Source organism: Monodelphis domestica, chromosome 1 (assembly GCF_027887165.1).
Source record: "Monodelphis domestica isolate mMonDom1 chromosome 1, mMonDom1.pri, whole genome shotgun sequence".
Lineage (NCBI taxonomy): Eukaryota > Metazoa > Chordata > Mammalia > Didelphimorphia > Didelphidae > Monodelphis > Monodelphis domestica.
In genome coordinates this window covers 112454500-112467933 of record NC_077227.1, presented here as the reverse complement: position 1 = coordinate 112467933, position 13434 = coordinate 112454500, and the positions used below count along the sequence as shown (strand labels likewise).

General features: G+C 41.1%; 1 protein-coding gene across 17 annotated transcripts in view; it reads right to left on the bottom strand.

Annotated features, from left to right (window-relative positions):
* The window catches only part of STN1 (STN1 subunit of CST complex), a 60732-nt gene that overhangs the window by 24711 nt on the left and 22587 nt on the right, over window positions 1-13434 (bottom strand). For all 17 annotated transcript variants that reach the window (XR_008913389.1, XR_460414.2, XR_008913388.1 and 14 more), the window contains exons 5-7: window positions 7698-7865; window positions 5752-5875; window positions 2098-2269 (exon numbers count right to left, since the gene is read on the bottom strand). Coding sequence is in view for 13 of the 17 variants with exons in the window: in XM_056804439.1 (XP_056660417.1) it covers window positions 2098-2269; window positions 5752-5875; window positions 7698-7865 (464 nt within the window). In the remaining 4 variants the exon portion in view is untranslated. The remainder of the gene's footprint in view (window positions 1-2097; window positions 2270-5751; window positions 5876-7697; window positions 7866-13434) is intronic.

Below are 13434 nucleotides of genomic sequence, written 5' to 3'. Positions count from 1 at the left end.
TATGAGGGGACAATTCACGAATGATTGAAAAATGTTTTCTAAAGACAAAGAAGATCTACTTTGAACACCAAATTTCCACTAGAACACACTGCAATGGCCAGACACAGGGCACAGTATAGCTTTAAAGACATCAATTCAGATCTCCCTACAGATCCTGTGGGAGAAGAGTCCTCTTGGCTTCAAAACATAAAAATGAAGCCTGATTGTAGCTCTCAGAAAAAAGCTGATTTCACCTGGAGGATATGGTCTTCATATTCCCCTTCTGGCTACAAAAATTCACTTTTCAAGTGTTCCATCTTCTGTTCTAGGCACCAAAAGGTCTGGGAAGTCAATCAAGCCTCCTTGTAATGATTTAATTCAGAGCTGTTCAGTATTCTGAGGCTTCCAGGATGACAGGATGAGAAGGCACCAGGGAGCTAGCACTTCTCCATCCCTCTAAAAAATCCCAAAGAAGTGCTGAAAACAAACAAAAATTCTACAAATGGCAAGAAAAATAGAATTCCTCTTACAGACCAAAGGAAATTAAAGAAAACCTTGTACAATGGAAAAATCCTGCAGCAGATATGAGGCTCTATTTGAAGGCAGGAGTTGGATATGTACAATCTAATCATCCACAGAAAATTAATTTAGCAAGTACCTACTGCATGTGAGGCACATGGGGCACGGGGAAACAAATGAAATGAAAAACCGGTCCCAACTCAAGGAACTGCTATAGTACTAAGAGTTCTAGTTTGTAAACAGACACACACCCACCTGAACATCCCCCTATGCGTGCGCGTGTCCGCGCAACAATTTGAGATGGGAGAGAGATTCCCCCATTAACTACTGGGGGAATCAAGAAAGATAGGCGCCCCTTAGGAAGTAGCACAAGACCAAACTTGAACCAAGGAAGAGACTGTGTACTGTCCAGAAGTAGCAGTGAGGAAGGCATGTGTGCCAGGCATCTGAGATAGCTGTACCGAATCACGGAGGCAGGAGTCTGAATGCAGGACTTAGGGAACAGCCAACAATCTAGTTTGGCCAGAACATAGAAAGCAAGAAGGGAAGAAATATGTAACAAGTGCCAGACTAGGGGTACCAACTAACCTGATCCAAGAGAAAAGGGGAAAACCCCCATTAGAGGGACATAGCAATTAACTTTAGACCCAAGTAGTTTTCTAGCAGAGATTCTCTGAACCTCAGTTTCCTCATCTGTAAAATGAAGTTAACCTGTATTCCCTATACCTCATAGTGTTACTGTGAGGTAGGGGACACAGAGGGCTCAGAGTGAGCAGGCTGCAACACACCAGGCAGAATTGTATGGGAGAAGCAACATTAGGGTTATTTAAGATGTACAACCAGAAAAATAGTACTGGGGTACAAATACAAGCAAAAAGAAAGAGAATCCCTGCCCTCAAGGAACTGACATTCAAATGAGGAAAGATGACACAGAAAAGAGCAATAAAGGCAGTAAAGGGGGACTTTTAAGGGGAGGGAGACATGACTTTGAAGTCCAGAAAATCAAGACCAGGGCCAGGAGGGAAGGAAGGCAGTACTAGTGCAGGGAGTAGCCACACTAATTAAATTAAGAGATCCATCAAAGTATATCATAGGTTTGTGATGAGGAAAGTAGTCTGTAAATTGCAAAGTACCACATAAAAGTCTAAGATGTTATTATTACTATCAGACTGATAACTACACTCTCTTCCATTTTGCCTTACTTGGAATCCACTGGGATTAAGAGTCTATTTCAATGGGCATCTAATTACTTTAATAGCAGGCACCTTAGAAAATCGTTAGCTTTTCTCCCTGCCCACACAGAATAAGCCAACTGGAGTCAGGCGAAAAACTGGTTGGTCCTCATCTCAGACTTTGCTGAGGCACCAAGAGGCCCCACAACAGCATCGAGCTGGTTCTCCTCCCTCCTTGCATTTTGGTGAGTGAGCCCAATCCCTGCAGGAGCACTGCCACACAGACACACACATATAGACACAGACACACAGACACACACAGACACAGACACAGACACACAGAGACACACAGACACACACACACACACACACACACACATCACTAGTTTGTGGGTAAGGTTGCCGGAATTCTTTAGGAAGTACTCACCTGTTCAGAGCAGGAACTGTCAACAACAGGCTGAGTGACCAGAGCCATCAAAGACTCCACAGCTTCCAGCTCTTGTTGGTAAAAGGTTTGCACTTTGTTCTCAACAAGGAAGTCTTGGATTTTTTCACTCAGCAAACTTGTTTGACTAGAAGGGTCCAGGGTACCTGGATTGCTGCAAAGAGAGAATGAGTTTTAGAAAATCTCAGGAAAACACCAAGAGAATCTAAGACAATTTTGCTAGTTTTTTTCCTATAGAATATATCGGCATTACTTATATGTATATGGTTTTAAAATAATAGTAAATGGAAACATGTGGATGGTTCAGTGGATAGAAAGCCAGGACTAGAGATGAGGGGTCCTGGGTTCAATTCTGGCCTCAGATTCTTCCTAGTTGTGTGACTCTGGGCAAGTCACTTAAACCCAATTTCCTAGCCCTTACCACTCCTTTATTTTGGAACCAATGCTTAGTATTGATTCCAAGGTGGAAAGTAAGGGTTTTTATAAAAAATAAATGAAAACACAGTACTTTAAAATAATATGCAATAGCTTTAACTATAAAAATGAGCAATTGAAAAGTAAGGGATTCTATTCAAGATCTAAAAATCAGGGACAAGTTCTTGAAACAATCTTGAAGCTACCCTGACAAAAGTATTTCCTTTCTTGAAAGCTCAATATTGGCTCTAAAACTTACAATTTAACGATTCATGTGTAAAATGATTTGTCTTGATTTCCCTTATTTTAAGTATCAGGAAGCAGTGTGGTATAGTAGTTAGAAAGCTGGTTTCAGAGTCTGGAAAATCTGAGTTCAAGTCCTACCTCTGACATCCTGGCCATGTGACCCTGAGCAAGTTGACTCCAGAGGACTTGAGGAGACAGACAAGATGTTACAGACTGTGCAAGAGCAACATGGCACAGTGGAAAGAGGCAGCTGCATTCAGCCTTTGACACACAGCACCAGGGGGACCTGGGCAAATCACTTGACCCCTCAGTGCTCTAGGCCAGAGGTGTCAACATGCAAGCCAGTGGCCCCCTAGACTTCATAGGGCTGTCAGAACCAGATTAAAATTTAACTGGGAGATATATTTAACAAAATAATAAAAAGCACAATAATATAGATAATATTGCATTTTAAAAGTAGGATAATATGTGGCCCTTAGGGATCTTCATGTATGGATGATGGCCTCCTTTTCTATTGGTCTGACACTATTGTTCTAGGCAACTCTCTAAGATTATACATTTCAGAACAGTTACTGATTTGAATTGATAGAGGGAATCTACTGATGGAGGTACTACCAAAAGCACCAAGGAAATCACAAATAGAGGCCCCCAAATACATATATGTGTATGTCTGTGTTTATGTGTGCTATGTGTGTACATATATGCTTTATGTACTTTTATGTCTTTATTAGTAATAATAAAATGAATATGTAATGTAAAAATAAGTATTCAAGCCAGTAGAGAAATTGTATAAGAAGGTTAATAATTTCTATTATGAAATTAACATAATCATCACTTGAGCTGTAACATTCTTTCCACAGAAGCAATCTACATGGGGATGAAGTACAGTGAGTGGCCAAAAACAAACACCCAAACTCCTAAGAAAAGCTTTCTGTCTGTATCCTTTGCTTCAACTTCCTCCTTTCTTACATTTCTCAACCTCTCAAAATCTAGCTCCTTACTTCATCACTTATGGATATTCTCCAGTTATTGATAACCTCTAAATTGCCAAACCAAAGGCCTTTCTCATTCCTGATCTTTCCTACATTCTTTAAACTACTTAAAACAGCTGACCACTTTTTCTTCCTACATTATCTCTTTTATCTGAGTTTTCATGACCCTGTTCTCTTTGGGTTTTTCTTCTACCTGCCTGACTGCAGCTCCTTAGTCTCTTTGGGTCATAGGCCTGAAGAGTGGATGTGTTCAAATACTTTGTCCTGTGCTCTCTTCTCTTTTTTAGGCAATTTTATCCTTCCTTCTAAGGTCTAGACCTGCATCACACATGCCTATTGGAAATTCAAACTGAATATATTCAGCAGGCACCTCAAAACTAACAAGTCTAAAATAGCTTTTCTCCAAAACTTACCCCTATGTCTGTCACAGTTTCTAATTGCTTCTAATTTCTAATTGCACACACTTTCTAATTGCTAAGGTTCATTATCTGAGGGTCAATCCCAACTCTTCACTCTCTCTCTCCCTACACAGCCAATTAAATGCCTAGCCTGGATTCCACACCACCTCTCACATCTGCCTGCTCTCCATTTACATGGCCATTGCCTTTATTCAGGCCAGCATCACCTCTCAACAGGACAATGACAGTAGCCTCCTCCTAACTGGTCTCTTTCTCTAATCCATCTTCCACATAGGCTCCAAAGCTATGTTTCTAAGCACTAGCCTGGCCCTAACACTCCTCTGTTCTTTAAATAAATGCCAATTATCTCTAAGACTAAATACAAATTCTTTTGTTTGTCATTTGAAACCCTTCAAAACTCAGCTCCAACTTATCCTGGTTGATGACGTGGTGCTCCCCAACCCAAGGTCCAGTCAACCAGGCCTTGTGGCTCTTTGGGGCATACAATGCTATATACTGCATCTCCACACCCTTACACAGATAGTTTCCAATGTTGGAAGTGCTTTACCTCTCCTCTCCTCCACAAAAAAAGCAGCTGAAAGAAGTCCTCCTACACTAGATAATGCCTTTCCTCTTCTCCCAGGCTGCTCACGTTTCCCTGACCAATTAATTGTATTTATATGTTTACATGCTGTTCCCCCAACAGAAAGGTGCTGCATTGTGCCTTTACCCTTGAGGACAGGAACTCCTTCATATTATCACAGATTTAGAGCTGTAGTGAGCCCCCAGCAGAGTCCCCAATGGCACCAGCTCTGAGCCAGACTGGGTGCAAGCCAGGGCTCCCCCAACTGCTCCCTGCCTCCCCCCAACCAGCCCACAGCCAGACCTCGACTTGCTAACCCTTAGTTCTGAAACCATCCTTGGTTCTGAAGCTAAAAAGATCTCCTTCCTTCCCCTACTCCAGTTTATGTTCCTCTTGAAGTCCCTTTCCTGAGCCCCTCTGATTGGGAGTCTTTAGTCCAGATAAGAGGTAGGTCATCCAGATGCCACAAATCTCCTTAAAAGGACAGCAGGCCACCAATACCTTGTCTCCCACCCTTCGCCTCAGAAACATAGGATCAGAGGTTCAGAAGTAGGATCCTTTGCTTTAAAACCAAAAGGTTGTCTTGGGGTGCCAAAAAGGGGTTTTAAATTTCCACAGTTCCAAAGCCAAAAAAAAAACACACCTTAGGACTAATTCTTCTAGGTACTAATGAATATAGTTTTTAAAACCTTATTATAACGGACATCTCTTGTTTCCATACCCCCTTTATTTTTGCATATATCCCTTGTTGCTTCCCTACCCAGGGTGGGAGTCATTCTTTTTAAGAAAGATTTTAAAATAGATGGGAAGTAAACAATTCAGTAAAAACAATTCTTCCATTCATCATGTCTGACAGCATATATGCTATTCCACTCCATGGCCCCTCCCCTCTTAAGAGGTGGAAAGTACATTTTCTCAACTCTTCTCTGATGTCAAGTCTATAATTACAAAGTTGAACTAATATTGCTATGTACATTTTAAATAATGACTAGCAACAACTTACCTTACTGTCTTTCCTTTCACTACTGTATTCTTTGGGAAAGGTTGATCATAAACTTTTCTATATATATCGGGAAGCTCCAACATTCTTGCGATCTGAACATTCCACACGGGATCATCCACTTTATCTATCAGGAGATGGAAAAATGCCACAGCAGTTACTCAGAAGCCTGTTCTCTGCCCATGGCAAAGGCACTACTTGGTACAACAATAAATGAGGCCCTTAGCATCTCTCCCAGTGGATCACACTAGGGGATCATTAATGCTGAGGTATACTAAATGGTTCCCAAGTGCTTTCCAAGAGGGAATACGACTCCTCTATTACCTAACTGCCTACCAGGGGAATGTTCTGGAATGGGGAAGAATATGATTGTCAAACCCTAGTGAGCAGAGTTTTCTTCCCTTCTACCTTTTCCTCCTCTTTCTCCTTCTTTCCTTCCACTGGTCTTTCCAACTTGCCTAAGCTGGAATTACAGGGGTTATTTAAAGGCTTGTTCTCACAGACTGGCACAAGAGCTTCATCTTGTTCCATTTCCAGCCTAGGCCAGGTTCCTCCTCTTTATACAACCTGGAGATATCCTTCTCCTGGGAGCTCATTCTGTAAATGCAAGACTTAGGGAAGATACCTCATCGCCTTAACCCACTGCAGCTCAGAACTCCTGACCTCAAGAGGCCTCCCCAGTAGGAGGGACTATAGGCATACACCACTTTGTCCTTCAAAAAGTGATTTTTCACCTTGAGATTTCCAAAGGAATAACTACTAGAACAATGCAAAGATTGTCCACATGTAATCTTTTTTTTTAACCCTTACTTTTTGCTTTAGTATCGATTCTAAGACAGAAGAGGGACAAGGGCTAGGCAGATGGGGTTAAATGATTTGCCCAGGGTCACAAAACTAAGATGTGTCTTCCAGATTTGACTCCATTACTGGCTCTCTATCCTCTGTGCTGCCTAGCTTTCCTTCCCACATATACTTTTGAGCTACCATGCTTCTGATTGACTATTTTCTTTCTAAACGAACAGAGTTAATAGTAAACAGCAAGGCTGACTTAATTTTACTACTGTCTATGAATGCAAAGGCAATATCTAAGAGATCCTCAAATCCAAATCTCAAAGCATTTTAATAGTTATATTTTATGCATGACCAAAGCCAAGCACCAAGACTAGAGGGTTGGCCCTGGAGTCAGAAAGGCCTACATTCAGCTCTTGCCTCGGACCCAAACTAGCTGCGGGATCATGGGCAAGGTTCTCAATCTCTCAGGACCCCAGGAAAGCTGATAAGAGGTTACAAATCTACACTGGTGGAGGGAATTTCCACATTGAGAATTCTCTATGAGGATGAATTCACAGGTTGAGCTCTGTGAAAGATGAAGTTCAGTAAGAGGGTGGACTCCTCTCAATGAATCGCTGAGATAGAGTCAGGGAGCCTTTCTATCACATAAGCCCCGTCTCCCAGAAACCTCAGTATGACAAAGAGTAAGAGTTGGAAGTTGCTTTCACATTTGATTAGTTAAAAGTCATTTGAATAATCAGGGTAATGAGGCACTGTAAACTGCACATTCTGATTAGGACTATAACTCTAGTAACTGGCTGACAGTGAACAAGGGTGGTTAGGGACAAGGATAAAAGGAGCCTGCCTGCTCCCTTACTTCATACCTGCTTGTAATATTGGCTCAAAGGGAACCCATTGCCACATTAAGGCTAAGTTCAAGATTCTTCTGAGTAAGTGGTTATTTCTTTCAAGCTTCCAACCTCAATAGTATCACCAAAATACAAGAAAAATGCAATTTCCTATCTGTCTATTATATCATCCTTAAAAATAAAATTAATAAATAATATCCTTCTAGAAATTTTAAGTAAATCAAATTGTCAGTTAAAATTGCAAGATTTTTTTTCCTAAAAGAAGATTTTTTAAAAACTTCTGGTTTAGCCAAAATAGGCACTGCTTACAGTAAGTGGTGGCATGGATCTCTCGTTGCTCTCTGTAGACACGGATGTATCCTCTCATTCGAATGATATCTCCAATTTCCAACTTGGTTTTCTTTTCTGTGGTTTCTTGCAATTTCCTAAGTAGTGAGGTTAAACTCTGTCCACCAGACACACTGGAGGAAAATTTAGCTATAACAATAAGAAAAAAAGACAAAACAACATAATTTTCGCCACGTTCAAGGGGGGAAAAAATCAAATCCCAAGCCAAAAAACCTCACGCAATTATCTGATTACTGATTTGTTTTTTTTTTTTGGGGGGGGGTAGAGATGACTATGAATCATTTATTCTATTTCTGATTTGTTGTCTGACTGAAGGAAATCCACTAAACTTTTCATGGTTTCATTTTCTTTGTCTAAGAGAAAAAAATACTTGCCATAATGGTTAAAAAAAAAAGCACTGGAGAAAACGAGGTCTCCAACCAGGTTTAACTCAATGAACACTTAAGAGCTGACTGTTTAAGGTTGTCCAAAATAACCACATGGTCTTCAAGGAATCTCCAAATGGACTCCTTCAAGACTCTTGTCCCAAAAGTACTCAAAAGATAGACAATGGGGGGCAGCTGGGTAGCTCAGTGAATTGAGAGCTAGCCCTAGAGATGGGAGGTCCTAGGTTCAAATCTAGCCTCAGACACTTCCCAGCTGTGTGACCCTGGGCAAGTCACTTGACCCCCATTGCCTAGCCCTTACCACTCTTCTGCCTTGGAACCAATACACAGTATTGACTCCAAGACAGAAGGTAAGGGTTTAAAAAAAAAAGATAGACAATGACTGAATTAACTATAAATTGCTAACTTTCCCAGGGACTGAGTTCAAAGAAGACTATAAAAACGTTGTCTCTTTCCAATCACCCTTGCCTCTGATTATTGAATCTAAGTCACTCCCAGATACCTTAGACTCTGTCTACTGCATCTTTTCCCACGTTTCACTGAACTCTTAAGTCACTGAGCTTAAGTCACTCTCCCCTTTTCCTAAAATGCATTTAATCACCCTCTTTTCTGAAGTTCAGTGGAAGTCCCAGGCCTGAGGTTCTTGTTATCTTCCTAGGATTATATGCCAGGGCGAAGATTCTGTGTGGTTTTTCTCAATTCTGATCTCCTTATCCCAATTAAAGGCTAGTGATTATAACTGCTTTGGTAGCTCTGAATTTCTTCCAGGTTGACATTAAGAAATCAAGATTCAAAGCAAAAATGAAATCATTTCCAATCCAAGGGACTTATATTCTTTTGGAGAGAGCACAATATTCATGTATTCAAGAAGAGAAAGGGCAAGAGCATTAATTAACAACTGTTAAGATCAGGAGGACTTCCTAGAGGAGACAACCCCAGAAACCAGCCTTTGAAAATTTTGAGAAGAGATGAGGAGAGAATGCATTTTGGCATTGGGAATTACTGAGGCAAAATAAAAAGTCAGAAGGAATGTGCAGTTCTAGGGAAAAAACAAAGCAGTAGTAGAGTTTAGCCAGAGAGTTTGTAAAGGAGAGAAATACATTATAGGGGAATGAGAAAAATTCTTAAAAGATACGAAACCTGATGAAACAAAATCACATGGACTTGATCAAAAATTCAGTACTAATATTCTTCAAACTATAGTGATTTCTACTGTTTGGAAAAGTCTATCACTCTAAAGCTAAGAGGTCAATTTCCTTTTTTAAAACTAGTAACAAGTACTTTCTTGAGCTAACAAAAGAACTTTATTACATATAAAGTGCTTATATCTTTTCTGGCCATCCAAGGGTCACTAGATGCAGCCAAAGATTTCTACAAATCTTGAGGTGAGGCTAGATTCTCACAATTAACATTGAGCTGGGGGCAGTTTTAGTTTAAGCACTGTTAATAGTTTAAGCATTGTAATGGCACGCCCTTGGAAGCAGGGGTTCTAACTTTTCGAGTAATATTATAGACCCCTTTGGCATCAATTCCTTTCTTATAATAATAAAAAAAATTTGTAATGGATTTTTTTGTTTAATATGTTTTTTTAAAACCCTTACCTTTCGTCTTAGAATCAATACTGTGTATGGGTTCCTAGGCAGAAGAAAGGTAAGAACTAGGCAAAGAAGGTTAAGTGACTTGTCTGTCCCAGGGTCACACAGCTAGGTGTTTGAGGCCAGAGGAATAATGTTTTTAAAAGCATAAAATAAAACAAATAGGATTGCAAAGGCAACCAATTAGTCCAGTGAGCAAGTATTTGTTAAGCCCCTACTAGGAGTAAGACATTAAGTTCAGGGAATACAAAGGAAATCAAACAAAAAGAAAAAAAACAAGGAATGCACAATGTAATAGAAGAGAGATGTGAGGAGCAGGACCCTTTAAGATGGTGGACTCCTCTCACTAAGATACAAAATAGAATTGAGGTAGGAAGAAGTTGGGGCCATCCCAAGCCCCAAGGCCTTAAAACGGCCTCCAAGACTAGTGCAGATAAGCTAACCCAGAAAAGGCTACAGAATATGCAGATAGATAGGACTGAAACACTAGGATAACTGGGTTTGTAAACTGGCATTCCTAGCTAGCTAATAAGATAAGATTGTAACTCTTAAGCAACCAGCCCCAAAGAGGGATGTCTTTGCACCAGGGACCAGGATAAAAAGGAGCCTTGGGGCCTCCATTGGTAACACAGGCTCCTACAGCCTTTGACACACTGACACCAAGTTCAAGATTCTTTTGAGGAGGTGGCCGTTCCTCTCAGAGAGCCTGCAGACAGCTATGGTCAATGGAGATTTTGTTTACAGGACAAATCAGGGGCACTCGGGTTCAGGAGGATTGGGAAAGACTTCCTGTAGAAGGTGGAACTTTGGTTAAGACTTGAAGGAAGCCAGGAAGCCAGGAAGTGGACATAAGGATGGAAAGAATTCCAGGCATAGGGAACGGTGAAAATGCTTGGAGCCAAGAAATGGAGTGCCATGTTGGAAAAAAGCATGGGGACTAGTGCTGCTGGATCATAGAGTACATGGAGGGAAGTGAGGTGACGGATGGGGTCAGATTATGAAGGACTTAAAGACTAAACAGAGAATTTCATATTTCCTTCTGGAGGGACAAGGGAGCCACTAGAATTCATTAATGGGGGCACAGAGGGGATGGGCCGACCTAAGCTTTGGAAGATCCATTTCCTAGGTAAGTAGAGGAGGATGAGGAGACTTGAGGCAAGGAGACCAGCCAGCAAGTTACTGAAATAAGCCAGGACTGGGATGATGAAGGCCTGGTGCCACAAAGGAAGAAATGAATGGAGTTGACAGCTGTTGGATGCAGGAGGTAAGAGCGAGTAGGACACAAGGCCCAGCCAAGAGGAACACTGACAAGTAAGGATACACTATTATAGCTCCACGTGGGCTCAAGGAGAGAAGATTGAGATAGAGAAGAAACTGCATCCAGAGGGCCAGGGAAATCAGATTCAGTGACCTCAGTCCAGGGGGATCTCTACCCAGACAGAGGGCCAGGGAGGCTGAATCCAGAAGGTACTCCTTCCTTCCCCTCTAGCTGTGGAGGCTTAACAAGGTCAGTCTGGACCATTGGCAAACTGAGGCCTGGGACCAATAATTGACCACAGGTAACTACAAAAGTAATGGTGTTATCCAGCCAGTTCCCAGTAAATTTACAATACTTCGAGAGTAATGAGAAAGGAAGTCACACACATAGCCAGAGGATATCTATTTATGGAACATGTATGGACTTTGTATATATCTGTAACACATGATGTCATGTTATATATGACCTAGGGGTATGTTACATCATGCTTTTTCACTATTTTATGTAAGCTATGCTATATGTTCTCTTCAGATGTACGCACATATTATGTTTCTGGACACAATCTAAGTGTTGGGTTACTATCAATTAAGCAATAAATGATAGTAAAAAAAAAAGATAATAAACATCCACTTAATAAATGTCAGAGACTATGAAAGGGACTGAAGATGCAAAAAAAAAGAAACACTCCTTACACTCAGAAGCTTACAATCAAATGAGAGAGACAACAAGAAGAGATAAAGTACAGGTATTCCTTCCATATTTCGACTTTCCCCTTTGCAGTTTTGATATATTGCAGGTTGGCATAAGAAATTAAATGAAAAATTTGGGGGAGTTTTGTGGAAACTGCAGATAACACTCAAAAGCCAGCAGATAACATAGAAAAAGTTTAAAATGCATAAAATATATATAATATCAACATATTTTTATCTTTTAATACTATAATATACACAGTAAACACCCCATAAAACAAAAAGAAGAAAAAATTCAGACTTGCTCTCTGATACAAAGGGAAGGCCAAATAATTAAACACAGAGTTTCCAGATCAAGATGGGGCCCTGTCCCTAATCCTCATAATGTGAAAGGGATACTTGCATATGGAATATAAATACACTTATATTTATTTTAAATATTTATATTAAATGTAAATGAACACATAAATATTTATAATAAATATCAAGTACTATGACACTCTTTTTATGAGAAATCATATGGCATGTATGTATGCGATTTTTGTACTTAATATAATTGGTTTCTGAGCTATTGCTCCATATGCTATGTTCTGCATGTATGTATGCTCGCGCTTGCTTGCATGACATTCACATGCGCTACGTATTTAGATTATTGCCTGTGACCACCCTGGGTGGGCATGCATCCTCCACACTGTGGCCAAGGCGATTTTTCTAAGGCACAGATCTGACCATGTTACCCTTGAGCTCCTTATTAAAGGGGAGGAAAGTCAGAGCATATCAATCAACCAGTCAGTAAGCATTTACTAAAGCCTGGTACCTGCTATGTGCCAGGAGCTGCGCTGGTGTCACAGAGGCAAGAGTGACAGTCCCTGCTCACAAGGGACCTTCAGTCAATCTTGGTGAGTGGGGGATCAGAGATGACAGCAATAAATGTACCTCTAGGCAAATTCAGAATACTAAAGAAGCTCAAGACAACTTTAGAGAGAAAGGCAGCAGAACTTGGGGGAATCAGGAAATATTTCATGTAGAAAGTCATGCTTGATTACTCTTGAAAGAAACAAGGAACTCCAAGAGACTGAGGGGGGAAGGGAGTTCCAATAACAGAAGACAGACAGTGCAAAGGCATCGTGCAGAGTGATGGAGGGGTGTGTAGGAGAAACAGAGAAATGGCCAGTTTCTCTAGAAGACATTGCTGGGGAGGGGAAGCTAGCTTGGGACCAGTCCATAAGGGGCTTCAAATCCCTAAAAGAGGAGTTTACAGATTATCCTGGCAACAATAGGAAGCCGCTGGAGTTGGTCCAGACACATCTCTAATTAAGAACAATCTGGCAGCAAGGGAGGAAGGAAAGAAATGAGAAGTCATCTGAGGCGGGCATACCAGCTGGGAAGCCAGTGACCTAGGCAAGAGGTGATGAGGGCCTCAACTCCAGTACAGATACCCCCAAATGAAGGGGCTGTAAGAGGAGGGCCGAGAAAGGGATGTGGGAACCAGCCACGGGACTGCAGCCAAGGTTCCCATGACTGTCAATATTTTCTGGAAAGCTCAACATAACCCAAAGTTCCCAACCACCTCTTATGAGTGACTTCTCATTTGGGGAGACAAAAGGTTAATTACAAGGCACAGAAACTGCAGGAAGGGAAATCCTCTCATATTTTACTTAAAATACAAGGAGAATGAAACAGTATTGGGGGGTGACTAGGTAGCTAAGTGGATGAGGAGCCAGGCCTGAGACAGGAGGTCCTGGGTTCTAATCTGAACTCAAACAATTC